At 31.1% G+C, this 21,879-nt stretch overlaps 1 protein-coding gene across 1 annotated transcript; it reads left to right on the top strand.

Annotated features, from left to right (window-relative positions):
- The first annotated feature begins 1,814 nt into the window (after window positions 1-1,814).
- LOC129971711 (putative per-hexamer repeat protein 5) lies at window positions 1,815-14,794 on the top strand. The gene is made up of 10 exons (XM_056085688.1): window positions 1,815-1,851; window positions 2,098-2,454; window positions 3,894-3,977; window positions 4,295-4,642; window positions 5,313-5,396; window positions 5,715-6,038; window positions 6,650-6,730; window positions 9,939-10,034; window positions 10,171-10,272; window positions 14,289-14,794. Exons 1-10 carry the CDS (start codon window positions 1,815-1,817, stop codon window positions 14,300-14,302), a joined length of 1,527 nt encoding a protein of 508 aa, XP_055941663.1. The 3' UTR covers window positions 14,303-14,794.
- The last annotated feature ends 7,085 nt before the right edge of the window (window positions 14,795-21,879 follow it).

The following is a 21,879-nucleotide window of genomic DNA, read 5'->3' as shown; positions in this document are numbered from 1 at the left end:
ACAACATCGAGCGGAGCGACAGCTGGTTCGACAGGAACTGGAACAACGTCGAGTGATGGAACTGCAGGAACTGGAGCTATGGGTACAGGTGGAACATCGGGATCTGGAGGAACAGGAACTACTGGCACTGGAGGCATCATGTCTAGTGGTGGATCGACTGTAACTGGCACAAAGAGTAGTGGTGGAATGGCGGGAACTACAGGAACTGGAACCATAGGTAGTGGAGGAACAACTGGCACGGTTATGTAATGGATTGAATGAAAATCTTATCTTCAGTTTATTAAATGACTGTTAATATGTTTGATACTCACAATTATAGAAATTTATTTCATTTCCTTTGTTATAATTAACTCGTTATATAAGAAATCCCCAGGAAGTGATTTTAGAAATAAAATTCCGACACGAGTAAGAAGTAAATTCTTTGAAGTCACTCATTATTTTAAGATGAAATATTATCTGTTTATTGTATTTATTGGAAGTTTTGTTTATAAAACAATAAGACATAATGCGATGCATTTTATTGACAGAATTCTCAGATACTTATAAAAATTGTACCTTTTAAATGGGGGCATAAAACTCTTGCCATCAATGATATATCATAGTGTTTTAATGATTTTTTGCTCATTCATAAAAGCAAAGCATCAGAGAACTCTTTCCATTGAGGCGATAAAGGGAAGCCAAACGAAATGAAAAAAATGAAGATAAATCATCCCTTTCTGAAGACATAATTTTAGATACATCCAGTGTGGGGTTGAAATGGTCGAAATGGTAGAAATACAAATTTCACACTTATTAGAAAAAAAAATCCTGCTCATAGTATGAAATTCATTGCGAAATTTAAATTCATGCTTTTTTGTCTTATTAAATGGAAAAAATGTGCTTTATTTAGTTAGAAGAGGATATATACACTTAACATTGAAGTTTTCCGCAAGAATCATCAACTCCGAAACAAGGGAATTCTTTTGTTATCTCGAGATTCCCAAATTAAAAAAGATCGAATCTGATATGGAATATATTTTAATACTATCTTTGGGAAATCGCCATTTTCCCTAAAACTAGAATGACATATTAATATTCGTAGTTAACGGAGAAATGCCGAAAACAATTTTTTCAATGGAAAAATAATTCGAAACGTCAAATAAGGATCTTTATATTTATTGTGATAGCTGTTCTGTCTATTCTGTCTCTCTCAGTTTTTCAGATAAAAATCTCAAAATTTTCAAATAAACTTAAATACTATTTGACCAGAATAGATAATCCAACAATTATGAAACTGATCTAGAGATATTTCTCATAGATTCGAGCATAAAATCAACTCATCAATTAAATTTCACCTTTTAAAGGATATTTCAGGTTAAACATTAGTTATACGAAACTCGAGAGCATAAAAACAATGAATTATTTCAAAAAACTGCGTAACTGAATTTCTTATGATATTTTTCGATCATTTTTCTTTTTATCTAGATAAAGATATCGTCGCATATATTCAGACCGCCAACGGAATCTTATTAAAATTAAACCTTCATAATCTCATTTAATAATTAATTCAGTATTTTTTTTATCAGAGGCAAGAAAAATAAAGTTAAAAGTAATACAAGAACCAGATTTAAGATATTGTGTAATTTGCTTCTGTAGCCCAATTTTTTCTCATATATAAATGCTTACACGTCATCCTCAAAGAATGCATTTTTTTTCAGGAGGCTCCACACCAAGTGGTGGCACATCGGGAACTGCTGGTACTGGAAGTGAAGGCACTGCTGTGTCACAAGGAGCTCCAAGCGGTAAGTTGCATGTATTGTATTCCCATTAGCAAAATGCTTTTCATCACACTTCGCCGAAATCCGAATGTTGGCAAAAAATTAGAGACAAATCATCTCGGATAGCAGCCACGAATTTTATACGAAAAGAGTTCGCATCTGCGCAATGTAAACGTCCTTTCCTTCTTGAAGTAGGCTAAATAAAACAATCAAAATAAAGTTAATACGATTTGAAATATATATGAATAAAAACTAATATTTCAACACGTAAATCTAATTTAAAATCAATTTGTAAGGCAAATTTTGAGCTTAATCACGGAAGTTGACTCCTTTCCGACAGGTGGCACGACACCCAGTGGTGGAACGGCGGGCTCGGCGGGAACGGGAAGCACTGGCAGCGGAGGCACAACCTCTAGTGGTGCCACAACTGGTACTGGAACTGCAGGTAGTGAAGGTACAACATCGAGCGGAGCGACAGCCGGTTCGACAGGTACTGGAACAACATCGAGTGGTGAAACTGCAGGAACTGGAACCACGGGTACAGGTGGAACATCGGGATCTGGAGGAACAGGAACTACTGGCACTGGAGGCATAATGTCTAGTGGTGGATCCACTGGAACTGGAACAACGAGTAGTGGTGGAACGGCAGGATCTACAGGAACTGGAACCACAGGTAGTGGAGGAACAACTGGCACGGGTATGTAACAGATTGAATGAAATCTTATCTTCAGTTTATTAAATAACTGAAAAAAATTTTGGTACTCATAATTATAGAAATTTATTTCATTTCCTTTGTGAAAATGAACTAGTTACATAAGAAATTCCCAGAAAGGGATTTTAGAAATAAAATTACGACACAAGTATGAAGTATATTCATTGCAGTAAGTCATTTTTTTTAGGATGAAATATCTTTTTATTGTATTGTTTGGAAATTTTTTTATTAAAGAATAAGGCGTAATGCAATGCATTTTATTGACAGAATTTTCCGATTTTTATAAAACTTGTATCTTTAAAAGGGGGGCATAAAAATTTTGCTACCGAAGAACTATCACATATCGTTTTAATGATTATTTGTTTATTTATAAAAGAAAAGCATCAGAGAAGCCTATCAATTGAGGGATGAAGAAAGTCAAACAAAATAAAAAAAAAATAAAGATAAATCATTCCTTCCTGCAGGCATAATTTCCGGTACATTCAGTGTGGGGCTGATATGGTCGAAATCGTAGAGAAACAAAAATCACACTTATTACCAAAAACAAATACTGCTTATGATATGAAATTCATTACGAAATTTAAATGGTGCTTTTTTGCGTTATGAAATGACAAAAAAATATGTTCTATTTGTCCAGCAGAAGATATATACACTAACATTTAAGTTTGCCGCTAGAATCATCTATCTCCGAAAAATGGGATTTTTTTTGTCTATTATCTCGAGATTTCCAAAGTAAAAATAATCGCATCTGATACGGAATATATTTTAATATTATCTTTGGGAAATTCCCACTTTCCCCAAAATTAGAATGACAAATTAATATTCTTAATTATTGGAGAAAAGCAAAATTTAAGGGAACGTCGAATAAGGATGTTGATATTTAGTGTCACGGCTGTTTTTTCTATTCTGTCTCCTTCAGTTTTTCAGATATAAAATCTCAAAATTTTCAAATTAACTTAAATATTATTTGCCCAGAACAGATAATCCAAAAATAATGAAAGAGATCTTGAAATATTTCTCATAGATTCGAGCATAAAATCAACTCATCAATTAAATTTCACCTTTTAAAGGATATTTCGGGTTAAACATTAGTATACGAAACTCGAGAGATTAAAAACAAAGAGTTATTTCATCAAACTGCATAAATGAATTTCTTATGATATTTTTCGATCATTTTTCTTTTTATCTAGATAAAAGAGGTTGTCGCATATATTTAGACCGCCAACGGAATCTTATTAAAATCAAACCTTCATGATCTCATTTAATATTTAATTCAATATTTTTTTTATCAGAGGCAAGAAAAATAAAGTTAAAAGTAATACAAGAACCAGATTTAAGATATTGTGTAATTTGCTTCTGAAGCCCCACTTTTCTTCAAATATAAATGCTTACACATCAACCTCAAAGAATGCATTTTTGTTCAGGAGGCTCCTCACCAAGTGGTGACAATTCAGGAACAGCTGCTACTGGAAGTGAAGGCACTGCTATGTCACATAGAGCCCCAAGCGGTAAGTTAGAGTAAATTCTATTAGTAAAATAGTTTTCATGATACTCTCAACGACTTCCGAATGTTGGCAGAACATTCGAGACAAATCATTTGAGATTTGAGCCATGAATTTTATAAGAAATGAGTTCGCATCACATACACAATATAAACGTACTTTCCTTCTTGAAGTAGGACTATATGCAACAATCAAAAGAGAATTAATATGATTTGGAATCCATAGGAATAAAAACTAATATTTCAATAAGTAAATTTAATTTAAAATCAATTCGTAAGGCAAATTCTGAGCTTAATCACGGAAGTTGACTTCTTTTCCGACAGGTGGCACGACACCCAGTGGTGGAACGGCGGGAACGGGAAGCACTGGCAGCGGAGGCACAACCTCTAGTGGTGCCACAACTGGTACTGGAACTGCAGGTAGTGAAAGTACAACATCGAGCGGAGCGACAGCCGGTTCGACAGGTACTGGAACAACATCGAGTGGTGGAACTGCAGGAACTGGAACCACGGGTACAGGTGGAACATCGGGATCTGGAGAAACAGGAACTACTGGCACTGGAGGCACCATGTCTAGTGGTGGATCCACTGGAACTGGAACAACGAGTAGTAGTAAAACAGCGGGGTCTACAGGCACTGGAACCACAGGTAGTGCAGGAACAACTGGCACAGGTATGCAATGGATTGAATGAAAATAATATCTTCAGTTTATTAAATAAGTGATAAAAAGTTCATACTCACAATTATAGAAATTTATCTAACCTCCTTTGTTAGAATTAACTCGTTACATCAGAAATTACCAGGAAATGGTTCGGAAAATAAAATTTACTGTTGGAGAACTAGTAGTTCAATGGAGTAATTTCTTTTTAGGAAGAAATTTTATCTGTTCGCTGTATTTATTAGAATAATATTTTAAGGAAAAATATAGACATCATGAATACAGATTTTCAAGTACTTCTCTTAAATCCCATGAAAAAAATTTCATCTTCTAATGGACATCTCAGGATTGACATCAGTTATAGAAACCTCGAGTATAGAATAATTTGATCAAATTGCATAACTGAATTTCTGGTGAATTTTTTCGACCTTTTTTTTCATTCTTTCTAAATATTGATCTGTTCGCACATGTTTGGACTTTAATCCGAACGTTGTTAAAATTATACCCAATTATATGCATTAACACGTTTAATATATAATTTTCTAACTTGTTCCGAGACACATTAAAAATTAGAATCGAAAGTGAAGGAAGATATTTCTTAATATGTTTCTAAAGCCCCATTTTTTTCTCAAACATAAATAATTTTCGTATTATTTTCAAAGAGTTCATTTTATATTTTTTCAGGAGGCTCCACACCAAGTGGTGGCACATCAGGAGCTGCTGGTACTGGAAGTGCAGGCACTGCTGTGTCACAAGGATCTCCAAGCGGTAAGTTGGATATATTGTGTTATCATTAGTAAAATGCTTTTAATCACACTTCGCCGAATTCCGAATGTTGGAAGAACATTACTGATAAATCATTTGAGATTTCAGCTACGAATTTTATACGAAATGAGTGCGCATCAAATCCGCAATCTAAAGGTACTTTCCTTCTTGAAGTAGGCTAAATACAACAAAAAAGGAGGTTAATACGATTTAAATTCCATATGAATAAAAACTAATATTCTAAAAAGTAAATCTAATTTAAAATCAATTCGTAAGGCCCATTTTGAGCTTATTCACTGAAGTTGACTCATTTTGCGATAGGTTTCACGACACCCAGTGGTGGATCGGCGGGCTCGGTGGGAACGGGAGGCACTGGCAGTGGAGGCACAACGTCTAGTGGTGCCACAACTGGTACTGGAACTGCAGGTAGTGAAGGTACAACATCGAGTGGCGCGACAGCCGGTTCGACAGGAACTGGTACCACGGGTACAGATGGAACATCAGGATCTGGAGAAACAGCAACTACTGGCACTGGAGGCACCATGTCTAGTGGTGAATCCACTGGAACTGGAACAACGAGTAGTGGTGGAACGGCGGGATCAACCGGCACTGGAACCACAGGTAGTGCAGGAACAACTTGCACGGGTATGTAGTGGATTTAGTAACAATTTTTTTTTTAATTTATTAATCGTTTTTTAAAAATTTTTAGTACCGACAATTGTGCGAAATTTCTGACATCAAAACATCCCATTGCATCTTACATCCAACATTCCATACATCCCATTTCCTTACATCAGAAATCCTTGGGAATTTGTTTCGGAAATAACATACAGGATAAGCGTACGAAATATTCTTCGTGATATTAATCTATTTTTTAGGAAAGAATATCTATATTATCTTGAAATATTTTAACTACTTTAAGGGGAGGCACAAATGCATTAGAACTGGAACTGAAACCACTTATATGCGCGGATAACTTGGATTTATGGGACCAGGAACTGTGGGCAGTGTAGTAAACGTATCTAGTGTTGAAACGACATTTGGTGATTCAACTCTCAGTAGAGAAATATCGGGATCAAACAACGGTACCATAAGTACTGCAGTTATAGCTGCATGGATTATTAATGCATTGATAAAAATGGAAGATAATAGAAGAATAAAAGAAGAATAAAAATTGTATTGAGAGGAATGAAATAAAATCAATGTATTGAGATATATATTACGCATATGTACGTAATTTCAAATTTGGTTTGCAGGTGGTACACCGACTGGAATATTAACAGCAACAACACCAATGCCAGCAATGAGCACTACTCCAACTACCGGAACACCAACAGGTTGTACTTTTATTATTTTATTTCTTGCGTTCGGAAATGATATGCTCATCAAAATGTCCATTATTATTTTTCTCTATACTTTATCAGCCTTATGTCTTGTAGTCAGAAATATTTAGCCTTCAAAATTTACAATGGTGGGATTTCTGTTTCATAAATGTCTGATTAAAGATAATGCAAGTGTATATTTGGCCTATATCTGAATGTTGCAAGTATTACTGCTCCTCAACCATTTTTCTTATACTCTCTTACATACTTCTGTATTATTTACCACAGGGCATTGGTGCACAACAGTTACGAAAACGTCTACTAGAGAGCAATCTATAGCTATTAATCCCTGGTATTATTCGCTATAGATTAAATGTGAAAATACATTGAATTATAATTATAGAAACAAAATCGCAAGCCAGATTTCATATATTTAAATCAATGCAAGTTTAATTTATCGCATTTACATGCTAGTGAAAGTACAGACCGAAAGACGGTCATTCCCATGACGAATATCATTTTAAACATGATACGTATTTACACTTAGGTGATAAATTTATTTTCCAAATGTAATCCATCTAGCTCTTGTCAATTTTAGTCATTTTGTTAATTGATATTCGGACAATTGATCATATAGACTTTTTCAGCATGGATTTCATTCAAAAACTGATAAATATTTATAAATTTGGATTAAAGGTGTTATACTAAATTTCACAGGCGGACGAACAGACATATAAGCATAATTCCATTAATGTGTTTTAGGACACAAAAGTCTGAAATGTTGAGACATGTCATAATCACGAGTTCCAGTTTTTTGATTATTACAATATATAAAATAAGGCAATAAAGGAGGTATATAAAAACCTACAATTCCTAATATTCACTGAGATGCTCAGTTTCTATATAAGCTAATGATCTATAGTTTTAGGGAGAATTTTTAACTCAAAGTGAAATTCAACTAGTTGGCCGAGTGAGAAATACGACATGACTATACTTCTTGTGATGTTAAATTTATGCATATTTGTATAAACTTAGTTGTATCACTCTGAATGCTCAGTAAGTCAAACACCAACTCAATGCTCATAAGCCGGAATAACTACATTCAAAATCATTAAATTCTAAATTCATTTGTTTAATATATAATTGATTGAAATACTTATGCATAAGTAAGTAAATTTTGATTGTTTTTTTGTCCTTTTGTAACTGTAAAAGAATTGCCCTCGCGCTGCCGTAGCGCTGAGGAAAAACTGAATGGCCATCATAGTCATGAAAGTATTCTGGACAGAACTGTTTTTGAATCTTATTGACCATTTCCATCCATTTACAATCCTTTCCGTAGGAAATATGTTCAGATAGTAGCAAGCCAATATTTTAACCATTAGAGAACAAATAAAACCACTTTACAAGCATCTTTTCATTCCATTTTTTTTTGGTATATCCACACAACGGAGGTTATCTCCTTTCATAAGTCAGAAGAGTCATTCTGAAATACGTGAGAATTCAGGTGAAACTACAAAATGCATTGCTTCTTGCTTTTGGGAAAACAAAACGCATTGTTCTTCTTAATGTTGAATTATGAACATCTTTTTTATTTCTTAGATAGCATTACTAAAACAAACTGCCTGAGGAGAATGAAAAGTGTGTAATTGTGATGAATTTTAAATGAATTGCTCCTTAACTTTATATTAAAAAATAGACTTATGTATTTGAAACGCATTTTTCTGAAAATCGACAATCCCATACCTGTGACATTATTTTTCAAATTCTTTCTACACTACAGCGTCCAAATTTGGTAAGTACAGCTTACATATAATTCCATAGGGAATGTATTAAAATTATTGCAATTGCATCAGAATGTTTCAATTTTATAGCTCTTTACCGTGTCGACAGTCGTATAAATATTAAGAAAATTCTATATCATTCACTTCAAAAATTTGTCAAAACTTTATTTTTAAGAATTTTTATTAGATTATAGTACATCCTCTAGACAAATGTATTTAAAGTATTTCAACATTCTTTATTTGCAGTATTATTCCTTTAATTTTGTTTTATTATCACGGGTTTTGTGAATTTTTGTCAAGTCTTACTATAAAATGTAACTTTATAAAAAAATTGTGACAGTTAAACATTTTTTGTTGCTTAAATTGAAGTTTTTATGCAATAATGATCATAAAATGTAATTAAAAAGGCTTATTTTCATGATATTTCTCAAAATTGTCTCTAAACATATGCAGATAGCTAAATATCATGATAAAATTCTGAAAATTTGTGATTTTTGCAAGTTTATTTATTTGTTAAACTAGAGAAAAGGAAGATTTTTAATTGATCTGACTACGGTCCCATCCCGGCTTAGAGAACTTAGATTCCTGGTCGGAAATCAAACATTCTGTATTGTTTTAGTGTGTATGTCTCATATCTACCTGACTATGCAATAACTGTAGTCACTGCAGACCCAATAGGTTAGCCTGGATTCTGTTTTAACATATATTATTTCAATGAAATTCATAAGAAATTGACTAGTGCAGTTTAATGAAGAGTACATGGAGTAATTTAGTACATTAACTCTATGAAGTCAATGGAGAGGTAATTCAAACATGAAAGTAAACGCCAATGGAGGAAGACAATTTGTCTCTTAAGATGAAAATTTATCTTCTTACTATTGAGTTTCTGTATTATGTATAGTTTGAAAAATTCAAGTAGAACTTTTTTCTATATTTTGTGAATTAGTTATCTCTCAATAGTAAATTGATGTACATTTATTTAGTTACAATACATTTTTATCGGCCATTTGCTTTTGAATTTATTTGTTATTGCTCCTGTTATCATAATGTATATTAAATTTGCAAGTTCCCACACAATTTTAACAACAATTTTATTGTTCCGTTTTACCGATTAGTTGCCAACACCTGAATGAAACTTTTGATCTGTGAATACATTTCTAGTTTTGAAAACAATTTCATTATTTCAATTTAATGAAAAATTGAACATATATTAATAAAAAAAGCTTGAGGAGAACCTCTGAGTATCCAAAAATTGGTTAATAATTGTCTTTTCGTAAATATTTTATGATAATATCAGAAAATATAAACTTTCTAAATTTTTTAACTTACGTGCATATATACTCTATTTATAAATTTATTCAAGAGATTGAAATTAATTTAATTCAAGTTAAGATTCAAATGCATGAACAAAGATTCAGTATGTATATCTTTTTTTCTTTTAGAATCTGGAGCTCCTGGACTTATATCACCATTAATAGATATTGTAGTGGATTTGGGCCTTTATCTCAATTTCCCAATGGAAAGTTCAGACTCAACAGGTTTGTTTCCAGGATATTAATTTCTATTCAGTACAATTACATATATTACGAATGGTGCAAGTCTAAACCTTCGTTTTAATTGATTTGAGTTAAATCAACTCGTTTTTGAACTCGTATCTTTTTAATATATTTGCAGATGGTTTACCTCCAGACATTCTAGAAAAAAGTTTTTCAGAAATTGTGGACATATTAATAGATTTAGAAAACAGAGGCATTACACCAAGCATGAACATCGAAGGTATGTATCAAAATATTTTTATAATTATGTTTGTTTTTCTAATGAAATAATTACAAAAATATTATATTTAAAATCTACTGATAAACAAGGTCCCCCTCCCAAACCTAGCAGCTAGTTTGTAACCTAGCAGCTAAATTATAAGCCAGTAGGGATAGACATAACATACTAAACGCGTATTGAGTAACATAATATTATATCGAAGGTCATACGCCTGGGATCTATATTACAATCACAAATTGACTATCACAAACCGACACCCGCCCTGAGGCACATAGAAAAATCTGAATGACCAGACCGCTGCGACAGCAATGGCAGGAGCTAAGGTTGAATACTAATGGCCATCACCAGCCATCATACAACCTTTCCCGTAGGAAGCACGTTCCGTCATCGGTAGCAAGTAGCCGACCGCCACCATTTCTATACCTACCACCAAGAACCAACCAAGGCTAGAACCAACCACCAAGCTGGAAGCTCATTCTCATATCTAAGGTGGCCCCCAGTGGGAGACCAGGGATCTATATGCACTATTTATAGATAAGATAAAGCTATTTAATAATTTGTAGTGAATTCGGATCAATTTAGTAATTCACAAAAAACTTTAATTTAAATTTTTCTTGGGTATGATACACAGCACATTTTAACACTTTTGTTGCAACTTTGGATAAATATGAATTCGGTTTAAGCATTTTTCATTCAACGGAAGTTTAACTTCCCATTATATTCTTATGAGACGAGAAAATTGTGATTAGTTCGTATATAATTTGTAACACTTACGAAAAGTTTTTGTTTTAAATATTGTTGGTAAGAAAGTGAAAGAAAGTAACGATTTGCAACACATTTAACTGTAATCATTCAGATATATTTGAAATAAGTCTTACATTAAAAGGTATCTGTCTACGTCTAAAAGGCCACTTTTGGTCAAAATTCACAATTTTTTTTATTTTTTTATTTTAAAGTGCATTTATTTAGCTTTCTAAATCTGTATTTATTTTTCTCCTACGATTGATAGAAATGGAGATATGAAGATTTATGTAATTCAAAAGAGTCGAAAACGAAACCGGAAGTGCTTACCGGAAGTTGAATGTTTTTCGTCGTTTCATCAAACATACGCTCCTAAAATCAGAAATTAATTATTTTTTTAAATTTATACAAAACTATATGCAAGCCACCTAAATTTGAATTAATTTTCAGCTCTTTATATACAGAAAAGATTGGCAACAGCTGCTTCTCGAACATTGTTTACGTTTGAAAACATCTGCTCGTCTCGTGTTATATGTTTATTTACTTTGCTTTTTCGAGTGAATACAGCTTAGTTTGATTTGAATATTTATTGCTTTTTGTTTAAAAAGTGTTTTAAATGGGTGGAAAAAGCATTAACAGAAGTAAGAAACGAAAGTTTCATGGAAATAGGCATTCTTCTTCCATGCAAGCTGCAGGCTCTGTTGGTGTATCAGATTCAAAACAAAAGACTTGCAGCGAAAAGAAACTGCTGAATTCGCAGTTATGTGAAGATAATGTTCCTGATTTGAAAACAAATAACCTTTCTGGATTTCGAATTATGGATATCGAGATATTAATAAGTGTTTTTACTCTTTTATGTTGTCCTTTATGCTTCAAAAGCAACTTGTATTTGATAGAGGATTCTACCTTTGGATTGTGTTCGAATTTCTGCCTCAAATGCAAGAATTGCTCCTTTTACAAAGGTTTTTCTTCATCTAAAAAGAAAAACACATCCAATGAAATAAACACTCGACTTGTGTGTGCACTTAGAATCATTGGAAAGGGTTATACGGCTGGAAAGAAATTTTTTTCTACCCTCAATTTTCCATCTTTTCTTTCCAAACAAGCATTCAGAATGCAGGAACTGAAGCTTCTTCGTGCTGCTCGTTCTGTTGCAGAAAATTCAATGAATATTGCTGCTACTGAGTTAAAAGACAATAAAAACCCTGCTGCTATTACTGAATGTGGTGTATCTGTTGATGGAACATGGCAACGGAGAAAGTTTTCATCACTGAATGGAGTAGTGAGTGCAATCTCTGTGACATGTGGTAAGGTGCTGGATATTGAAGTGATGTCTCAGTTTTGCCAATGGTGTCACACGAAAAAGCTGAATTTATCATGTGCATCAAAACATCAGTGTGCAAATCATAAGGGTTCATCTGGAAGTATGGAAGTGCTTGGTGCTTACAGAATATTTGAGCGTTCCAAGAGTTGTCGTAAACTCATTTATTCACAATACTATGGAGATGGTGACTCTAAGGGCTATGATACAGTTAAAGACATTTATGGGAAAGATTCCGTTTCAAAACTGGAATGCATTGGCCATATTCAGAAGCGAGTAGGCACTCGTTTGAGAAAATTAAAGTCATCGAATAAATCTCTTGGTGGCAAAGGGAAATTAACAGACTCCTTCATAAATAAGTTGCAAAATTACTATGGGATAGCAATTAGAGCTAATGCAGGGAATTTATTGCAAATGCAGAGTGCAACCATTGCTGCATTTGCTCACACATGTTCTAATAATAAACATCCCATGCATGGACAGTGCCCAACAGGAAAGGACAGTTGGTGTAAATATCAACGTGCAATTTCCTGTGGAAAAAAATTCAAAGAAACAAATGCAGGTCTTCCAAAGAACATTATTAAAATCATTAAGCCAACATATATGCAGCTATGCGATCAAAACTTATTGAAAAAATGCTTACACGGTAAGACTCAAAATGCCAATGAAAGCTTCAATAATCTTTTGTGGACAATAATTCCCAAAAACACATTTGTGGAGCTACAGACTTTACGTTTGGGAGCATCAATAACTGCAATAATTTTTAATGATGGATTTTATGGTCTCTTGGAAATTTTTTTTGAACTGGGAATAACTCCTGGGGATTATACCCTGAGACACTTCCTTTCTCTCGATAAAGAAAGAATCATCACGTCAAAAAGGCAGTCATTGGGTACAACAAAAGTTGCCAGGAAAAAATTAAGAGCTGTTAGAAAGAAGAAAACAGATAAAATTGTTAACAAAGAAGGTGTATCATATAAATGTGGTGAATATTAATAAAAATGAAGAGAGATATTTTTCATAAAACACAATTAAAAACTTTAAATGCATTTTTTGAGGAACTTTAATTTTGTAAAAATTTTGATACGCAAAACATGATATCTCAAAATATTATGAATATTTTTTAATGAAATTTTGTATGTATGTTATTTATACTATCCTAAAGGCAATGAACTAGGATTATAGTTTTGAGATGAATAGTTTTTTATTTAGAGCTCATTAATGTTGTTTATGCATAAGAATTTTGATAAATTTTCAGTTAGGAAATACTCGAACTGCTATAACTTTCTTATAAATGCAAATATTTCTTAGATACTAGTTCATTGCCTTCACTAAAGCTCTAACTACATTTTGTAGAAAAAGAATTTGAAAATTTTGATTAGAATTCTTGTTAGGATGTTTTGCGTTTTACACCAATTTTCACAGTTTTTTACCCAAATTTCCCCATTTGACTGAGTTGCAAATTACATAAAACTTTTTAAATGGTATTATTCATTGTTTTGAATTGCAATAACCTAAAAAATAAACTAAAAATGAAAATTAAACAGTTTTTTCAAAAATTTGTCTTCGCACTTAGACAGATACCTTAACACTATTCTCTATAAAATAATTTTTAAATTGACTCATATTTCGCTGATATGCTCAGTTATAATTTAAAGACACATTTGAATTTATATAAATTCGTCCGGCAGTAAACTCAAATGCACCGTGATTTACGATAACGTGAAACTTCTCCTTCCAATTCTGCTAGAATTCACAACAATTAAAAGATTTAGGATTGATTAATACAACACTTTTGTTGTCAGGTTCAAGCACATGCGAATTATTCAGTAATTCGGAACATTATCCAATATTTCACATATTACGAATAACAAGAATGGTATATTTTAAACTTGTTTGTTCATTTACGAAGCATTCTGAATAATTGTTAACACATTTCTTTTAAATTTCATAGGGGCTATGGCCTAAGAAGCAATTCAAGACCAGGAAGACATTCAAGTACTAAGAATTTTTTCTGAGGCTTTTATCATGTGCTAGGACAGATGTGAAAAAAAATATTGTACTGGATATAGAAAATAATTATTGGCAACAAATATATTTATATATGTAGACTGAAATTGCAATTCACAAAGGATTTATCTTTACTATGCTTCAAGAAAGAAGAAAATAGAAAGAATGAAGCCTGAAATCATCTTCGAGCATAAGAAGATATGAGAAGAAATATTTTCGTACAATATTCAAAGATTTATAACGGGCTTTGAATCCAAAATATGTTTTAAAAGAACCTTTTGGAAATATGTTTAGCAATTATATAAAAATGCTAAGCTGTCAAAAGTTTCATTGTCTATTTAAGATGTTTTAATTAAAATTCATTACACTGGGCTTCTCTTCTATTGTAGTAAAAAAAAATGAAATATTTTGAAACACTCATATTAATGTCTTCAGTTCTTGCCACTTATAACTGCGAAATAAAAGAATTTTAATTTATACTGTGAATTTATTTTTACTTTTTCGTATACAAAATATACATTAGGTTGTGACGAAATTAATTATAGTTTTGATAAAGAAATGGCATTAAGACTTATGAATGATATTTATGATTGTCAGTTTTAGCTGAGATTAGAAGATCTAATTATAAGATTTTCATTATTAAAATTCAGCTGCTAATTTTCAAACATGTTAATATGGAATTTAAAAGCAAACGTTTTCAATACATTCACTCATTTTTTTATTTCCATATATTCAAAATAGTTCCGCAGGTTCACAAAAATATAAATGAAGTTCATAATGTTCACTGTTTAACAGAATTCATGTGTTAGAATTGGTTTAAAAATTCCGTTCAGGGCATGTTTCTTACATTCTAGTAAACTCAAAGTTTCCTGAAGCTTTTGATGATCAAATCAAAACTTTAATTAAATCATATCGCCATATAACTATGCGAAATTAATCGCAAAGAATTTTAGATCAATTTCGCTAAGAAACTCGATAGTTGAGTTCCATATAAAGTAAGAGATTCGCTTATGATATGCATTTCAAATACAATAAATTCGATCTTTTTTTAAAGCAAATTATGATTGAAGTTTAAAAAAATCGATCATCCACAGTAAAATTAAAAAACGATACCTGTAGCTCTGTGTTTGGGGTTTTATTCAATGGAAAATTTTTGATTACTTTTGCTTATTTAATTTTTCAATTCGACATCATATATACTCACAAAACATTCACGAAAAGCACATAACAATTTAGAATAATACATATCATTTCAAATTCAACAATGCCGCTAACAACGAGAGAGTTGTTCCTAGTTTTACTTACTTTTTCCATCACAGACATGGAAGTCAGAAAGCAACAGAACTCGCCACTCACTTTCAAACTACAGCAGTTGAAAGAATACATGCAGCGCCATCTATTAACAATATTAATTAGCCAAGGAATAATCACACACAAAATAATAATTACAAATAACAAAATTACATGAACAATATCAATGTGTGTATATCACACCGAAAACTTAAATGCATAAAAACAAACCATCAAGTTTTCAATTGTTACGTTTCTAAAAGAATTGTATATATTTTTTTCCTTTAATGGAACCAAACGATAAATTCATATTTTAACTGTCAACATTTGACGAAACATTACTGGAAAAATCAATTAAAGAAAATAATCAAAATTTCCAAATTACGGAGAAATAGTTTTTGATAACGAAAAACTTAATACTTCTTCGGGAAATGAAGAAAATTATTTGAATTTAGTAGTAATAATAATATGGTGGAATTTTTTGGCACAAGGTCAAATATAAGACAGCATGAACCAAACTCAAGTTTGATTGAATGACCAAATATTGAATTACTTCAAAAAAGTAGTCATATAGTCTAAAGATAAGAAATATTTCAGTGTAGAGAAATGAAATATATTGCAATTAATATAAATTGACGAAAGACAAACACAATGAAAGGAGTTAATGGTTTCGTGAAAACCAAAATGTTGAGATTGGTGTTTTTTATTCTTTCAGCCCTTAAAATTTAAACAAACAAATAAAAGAAACTTATGTGATAGCAATTAAATCTAAAGCATTCGTTTAAAATATGTGTAATAGAGCAGATCTCACACTGTAATTAAAGGAGGTATGGACCTTTTTTTTTCGAAAAGATGATATTGGGAGTTTTGCAAGAGTGATCAATGTAGAGGCAATGTTAAGATTGTTTTAGTATAGTTTATTATCATTTTATATGCATTCATTTCTTAAATAATACAGGATTGCTAAATTAATAAAATCGATATTTCGAAATAAACTTCGTATATTTTTGAAAATTGATTAAAAATTGAAAAATATTTCGAAGAAAAATGAGTATAATTGCAAAGATTGCATCATTTTAAGCTTTAAAATGATGTAAAGATTAATATTATGATGTGATATTTTTGAAAGCTATCACGGAAATGCGCCAAAATTTTGTTCAATTAAAATTTTAAATAAACACTTTTTTTATCGCACAAAGTACATATATATATATATATATATATATATATATATATACTAAATTTAGTAATTCTAGGTCAAACGGTTTGGTATGAAGAGCACCAACAAACACTCACGCATCATTTATGCTTAAAATGTAATTTCATAATATTTTTCTTTTCCCATAGATAATTTAAATACTTTTTCGTTCTATTAAAAATCATAATGAATTTTCTTTTACATATTCACAAAGGACAACTTTAAGAACCGCCAGTGCCCTGGACATTGCTTTTGAAAGTAAAACCGTGTATGCCCTTTAATATATCCAACAGCATGTTGTTTTATATTCTGTACTTAAGACTACTTTTTTTTAAATTTCTGCAGCATGCACGATATACTCCATTAGTAAATTGGAAATAGTGCATTTGATATGCAGGAAATCAGCATGAATATACTTCATTCTTGTCAAATGAATGTTATTGATTTAATAATAGCAGAATTGTAATCATTTACAAATATTGCACTTTTCTATTTCTAAGTAATGTTGTTTCAGCAGTTACAAAATTGAAAATTTAATAAGACATATTACGTATTCCGAGACTGAATAAAATAGCAATTAAAAATAAAATCATGTGTTAAAATGTTTTAAAGCATCTTAAATATTAAATTAGAAAGGTAAAATTAAGGTAAGTAAAACTAAGTTACTACAGAAATCTGTATTAATTTTTAAAAAATAATTACATTTATTCTAATAAATAGAAATTAGTTTACCATCTTGATATTTTTGAGATTTAGTCCTATTTCTTAAAACTTGCGCACGATTTTTGAAATATTTACTTCATAACAAAAATGAAAGTGTGTGTGTTTAGAACTCTTCGGACCAGACAATCAAACCAAGACTATACTTGGAACATATATACTTTAGAGAATAAAAATATACACATCGCAACTATTTTTTAAAAAATTCAATTAGAATTCAATTATTAACAGAATAAAATGTATTTTCCCATCATTTTAAAATCCCGTAAATTACATTTTGGTAATACCATTTTTTTTGCCGTTGAATTATTTTTTTAAATTTTAAATTAATTTCCAGAAATATTTTGATTAATTTTAAATTAATTTCCAGAAATATTTTGATTTTCAAAAATATATATTTCATAAAAATTTGTTTAATACATTTTAACTTGTTTAAGCACATTATGCGTGCATTAAAAAATGTAGCTTTTATCAACGCATTGTATTGACAAATGCTTCAAATGAAAGAGCTAATTCATTCTCGCTGGAAACTAAAAACAGGAAACTAAAAATTTCTGTACCTACCTAAAAGTAATGAAATAAATAGAAACATAAAATAACATAACGCCATCCCGTGCCCATAACACTAAGTTATCTAACCAGTTGGATGAGCACAAGATGGAAGGAAAAAAAAAAGAAAGAATATTGTTGATAGAAAGAGACGACAGATCATCCAGGGTTCTCCAGAGAGAATCCCATCGGTGTCAAATCCTACACGACTGTATTTAATTTTTTGGTAAAGTAATAACTGGATGGAGGGGACAAGAATACTTAAACAAATGGTGACTTTGGTTTAAACTTACAGGGAAATGAGATTACTAACTGAAAAAAATAAATAGAAACAAGAGGATTTTCTAAAAAAGAAAAATCTATAGAGATAATCTATTCAATGAGCCGTGTATAATTTATAGTGATCATCAGCTCTATGAGTCATATTTAATAAATCATTCTTGAGACCCTATTATATTAAATAAAAGAAATTCCGCTCTTTGATGAAAATGCGGGTTATATTTGAACAACGCCATTGACCGTCTGAAAGGTGATAAGGAAATCAGTGTCCGTAATATCCCTTAATGCCCCAAATAAGGAAAATTTTTATTGTTCAAAAATAATTATATTTTAATCTATATAACTGTGACAGATTTGATCACATAATATTGAAAATATTTAAGAATTTTTTATTAGAGCTTAAGAAATTTTTACTGAATATGATTCAGGGAACAGATTAACTGTATTAATTTTAAACTTCATAATTTTTCAGAACCATTTTTATTGCCAGGAAAAAGAACAAAATATTATTAGTTACGTTGCCTATAACATTTCTTATCTGAAGCTATATACCTATCTATGGGGGTCCTAATTAAAACGTGGAGTATAAAAATATCTCAGGGAAATAGTCATTTGAAAAATCTAAAAACTTTCCTAGAAAAGGCAGATTTTAAAGAGAGAAGCGAAATAAATATATAAAAAGAGACTTAAGAAAACAAATGAATTCTTTTTAGAAAAACAGATCAATATAAAGAAGGAAACCATGTCACTTGTAGTATCAACGTGCGTTGGTATTATAATGATTTCAGTGTTAATGAAGTGTGTATTTAAAAATATTTTTCTAAGTGCAATAAGTCCACTTCTAAAAACATTCTTCAAAGTGCCGTGGAGTTTCAATTTAACAAAGTCAAGACTTTAGGCGAATATCTAGACAAATGTAAAATATGACGAACTCATGGATGACATAAAATAGTATGTAGTAAGACATTATAAATAATAATGGATACAGTATTTCCGTTGGGGCACAAAATCGAATATCTAAATTTTCCTTCTTGAAACAGTAAGTAAAATATGCTTTCCCAGAATAAAATATATTCCATTTCATGTTCAACTGACGCACAAATTGTAATATATAATTTTAAACCTGCGCTATGGAATTTGAATTATTTGTGCAGTAGTAGTATTTTGTCATAGCACGTCGAATTTATGACGAATGCATGCACAACGTAAGATAGCATGTAGACTAATGTCAGATTATAAGTGCATGTGCCAACTCGTGACCACGACGTCACATGAAATGACGAACTGAAGAAAGATCAGGAAAGTGAATCTCAGAAGTGAAATTCATTGCCATGCATATGAAACCTTTTTTACATGAGCACAAGATTATGATAAATTGATTGCGTGTTTATAAGTAAATATAACCACCAACCAACAGAATTAGAAAAGTAAATACATTGGTAAGAACATTCTCTATTTTACAGCTGTTTTATGATTATAAAATAATTTAACCATCAATTGTTTAATAATTGAAAGAAATTTTCCTTTAAAAATTGTTTTTTTTTTACAGTTTTTAAGTTATTTAAAAAGACATTTTTTTAGTGAGAAGAGCTAATATTCTGCTGCAGTGGTAGGTTTAATTATTTTATAGGCCTAAGCAGTGTACATTAAGTGACCCCTCTTTAGATAAAATTGTTAAAAGTGACTGAATATTAAATGTTTAGGACATTTTTCACATTATGGAGGTAAATGTTCAGGACATTTTTAACACTATGGAAATAAATGTTCAGGACACTTTTCACACTATGGAAATAAATGTTCAGGACACTTTTCACACTATGGAAATAAATGTTCAGGACACTTTTCACACTATGGAAATAAATGTTCAGGACACTTTTCACATTATGAAAATAAATGTTCAGGACACTTTTCACATTATGGAAATAAATGTTCAGGACACTTTTCACATTATGGAAATAAATGCTCAAGACACTTTTCGCATTATGGAAGTAAATGTTCAGGACATTTTTCGCATTATGGAAGTAAATGTTCAGGACATTTTCACATTATGGAAGTAAATGCCCATTTTTATAAATATATTCTCATAACTGAATCAACATAATGAAACATACAGGGACATAACCAATTATTCTTGATAAAGTGTTAATATTACCCTGATATTTTATCATTAAAAGCATTTATATTTTTCACATTCTTGTTTGTATTTTAGTCAACCTAATGATTCTTACGCCAGAAAGCCCAACAAAACAAAAATATTTCACATTGCATCGAAATTGAAATGAAATAAAACCACAGACGTGCATTAATATCCCATTTTAGCTTTCATTTTCACTTCAATCTTTGCATGAATAAATTTTAATTGTTTCATTACGATTTTAATTGATTCTCTATGATATGAAAAGAATTCTCTTTTTTTGCAGAAACTCTCAAAAAGAATTTTTTAGAAGCCAGGTAGCAATCGTCGTAAGACTTTCAATTTGTTCGTTTATGCATAACATTTATATCAGAACTTCTACACAGAATGTAACTGTAAGGTTGCCAACAAATATGTTTGTAGTGTTAATATTTTTGTAATAAAATAAACCAAATGCTCAATGATCATAAATAATTATATTTGAAAAACTAAATAATTATAAAGCAAGCTACAAGAATATATCTAGATGCTTCAAAACTTATTTCCAAGTGTCAGAGTTATTTTTATCGAGGAAAAATTGCAGAATATTTCATTTAAATAAGATATGCCTCTTTTTAACACTAAAAATATAACCATAGAAGAATTCATCAATAGAAATTAATCTGTCTTCTACCAAAAAGAAAGCGAACCAATCACATCGGTTAATTGTCTTGATACTTCACTATCTTATACATATTTTATTATATAAGGAATTTCCCCGAAATGTAACCAACTAGTGTTTCTTTTAGAGGCACGATTTTCACCTGATTCTGCAGATGAATGTTGCAGTGTTTAAGTTACAGAAACTAAACCATGAGAAGTGAAGGAAAGTCAAGTGTTCATTCAGAAGTTAAAGTGCATTTCAAATTTTGAATTTAAGTGATTAGAAAACGATTAGTTTTTAAAACAGGGATAATTCAAATTTATTACACACACACACACACACACACACACACACACACACACACACACACACACACTATATATATATATATAAGGAGTGGAATGCCTACAAACCTACATGATTGTATTCATTCTCTTTCAATAAAGCCATAGGGGCATCGGAAACACAAGAAAAGCAACAATCTCTAAAGAAAGCAGAAAAAAGCATCAGTCCCTGAAAGGAACAGTTCGTTGAAACACAAAAGAAACAAACAGATCTTAATGACAGTTGATATAAACTTTTAAATGTAAAACCTTATCTGGAGTTTATAGCATCTGTTTACATAATTTTAAAAAAATTAATCTAAAATTCTGCAAAGAGCATTAAATTTTAACTATTTATGAAAGTAATGAAAAATTATATCTTAGAAGAACACCATAAAG

Source organism: Argiope bruennichi, chromosome 6 (assembly GCF_947563725.1).
Source record: "Argiope bruennichi chromosome 6, qqArgBrue1.1, whole genome shotgun sequence".
Lineage (NCBI taxonomy): Eukaryota > Metazoa > Arthropoda > Arachnida > Araneae > Araneidae > Argiope > Argiope bruennichi.
Note: the sequence above shows the minus strand (reverse complement) of the source record. Positions and strands in the feature narration are given on the sequence as shown.

What these genes read in the sequence shown, in the direction of transcription:
- LOC129971711 (XM_056085688.1), top strand. Translation starts at nt 1,815, where the DNA reads ATGCTTTTCATCACACTTCGCCGAAATCCGAATGTTG. An exon ending in TGCAGGAACAACTGGCACAG is followed by an intron (nt 4,643 to 5,312) that starts GTATGCAATGGA and finishes ATATTTTTTCAG; the next exon opens with GAGGCTCCACACCAAGTGGT. An exon ending in GGAAAGTTCAGACTCAACAG is followed by an intron (nt 10,035 to 10,170) that starts GTTTGTTTCCAG and finishes ATATATTTGCAG; the next exon opens with ATGGTTTACCTCCAGACATT.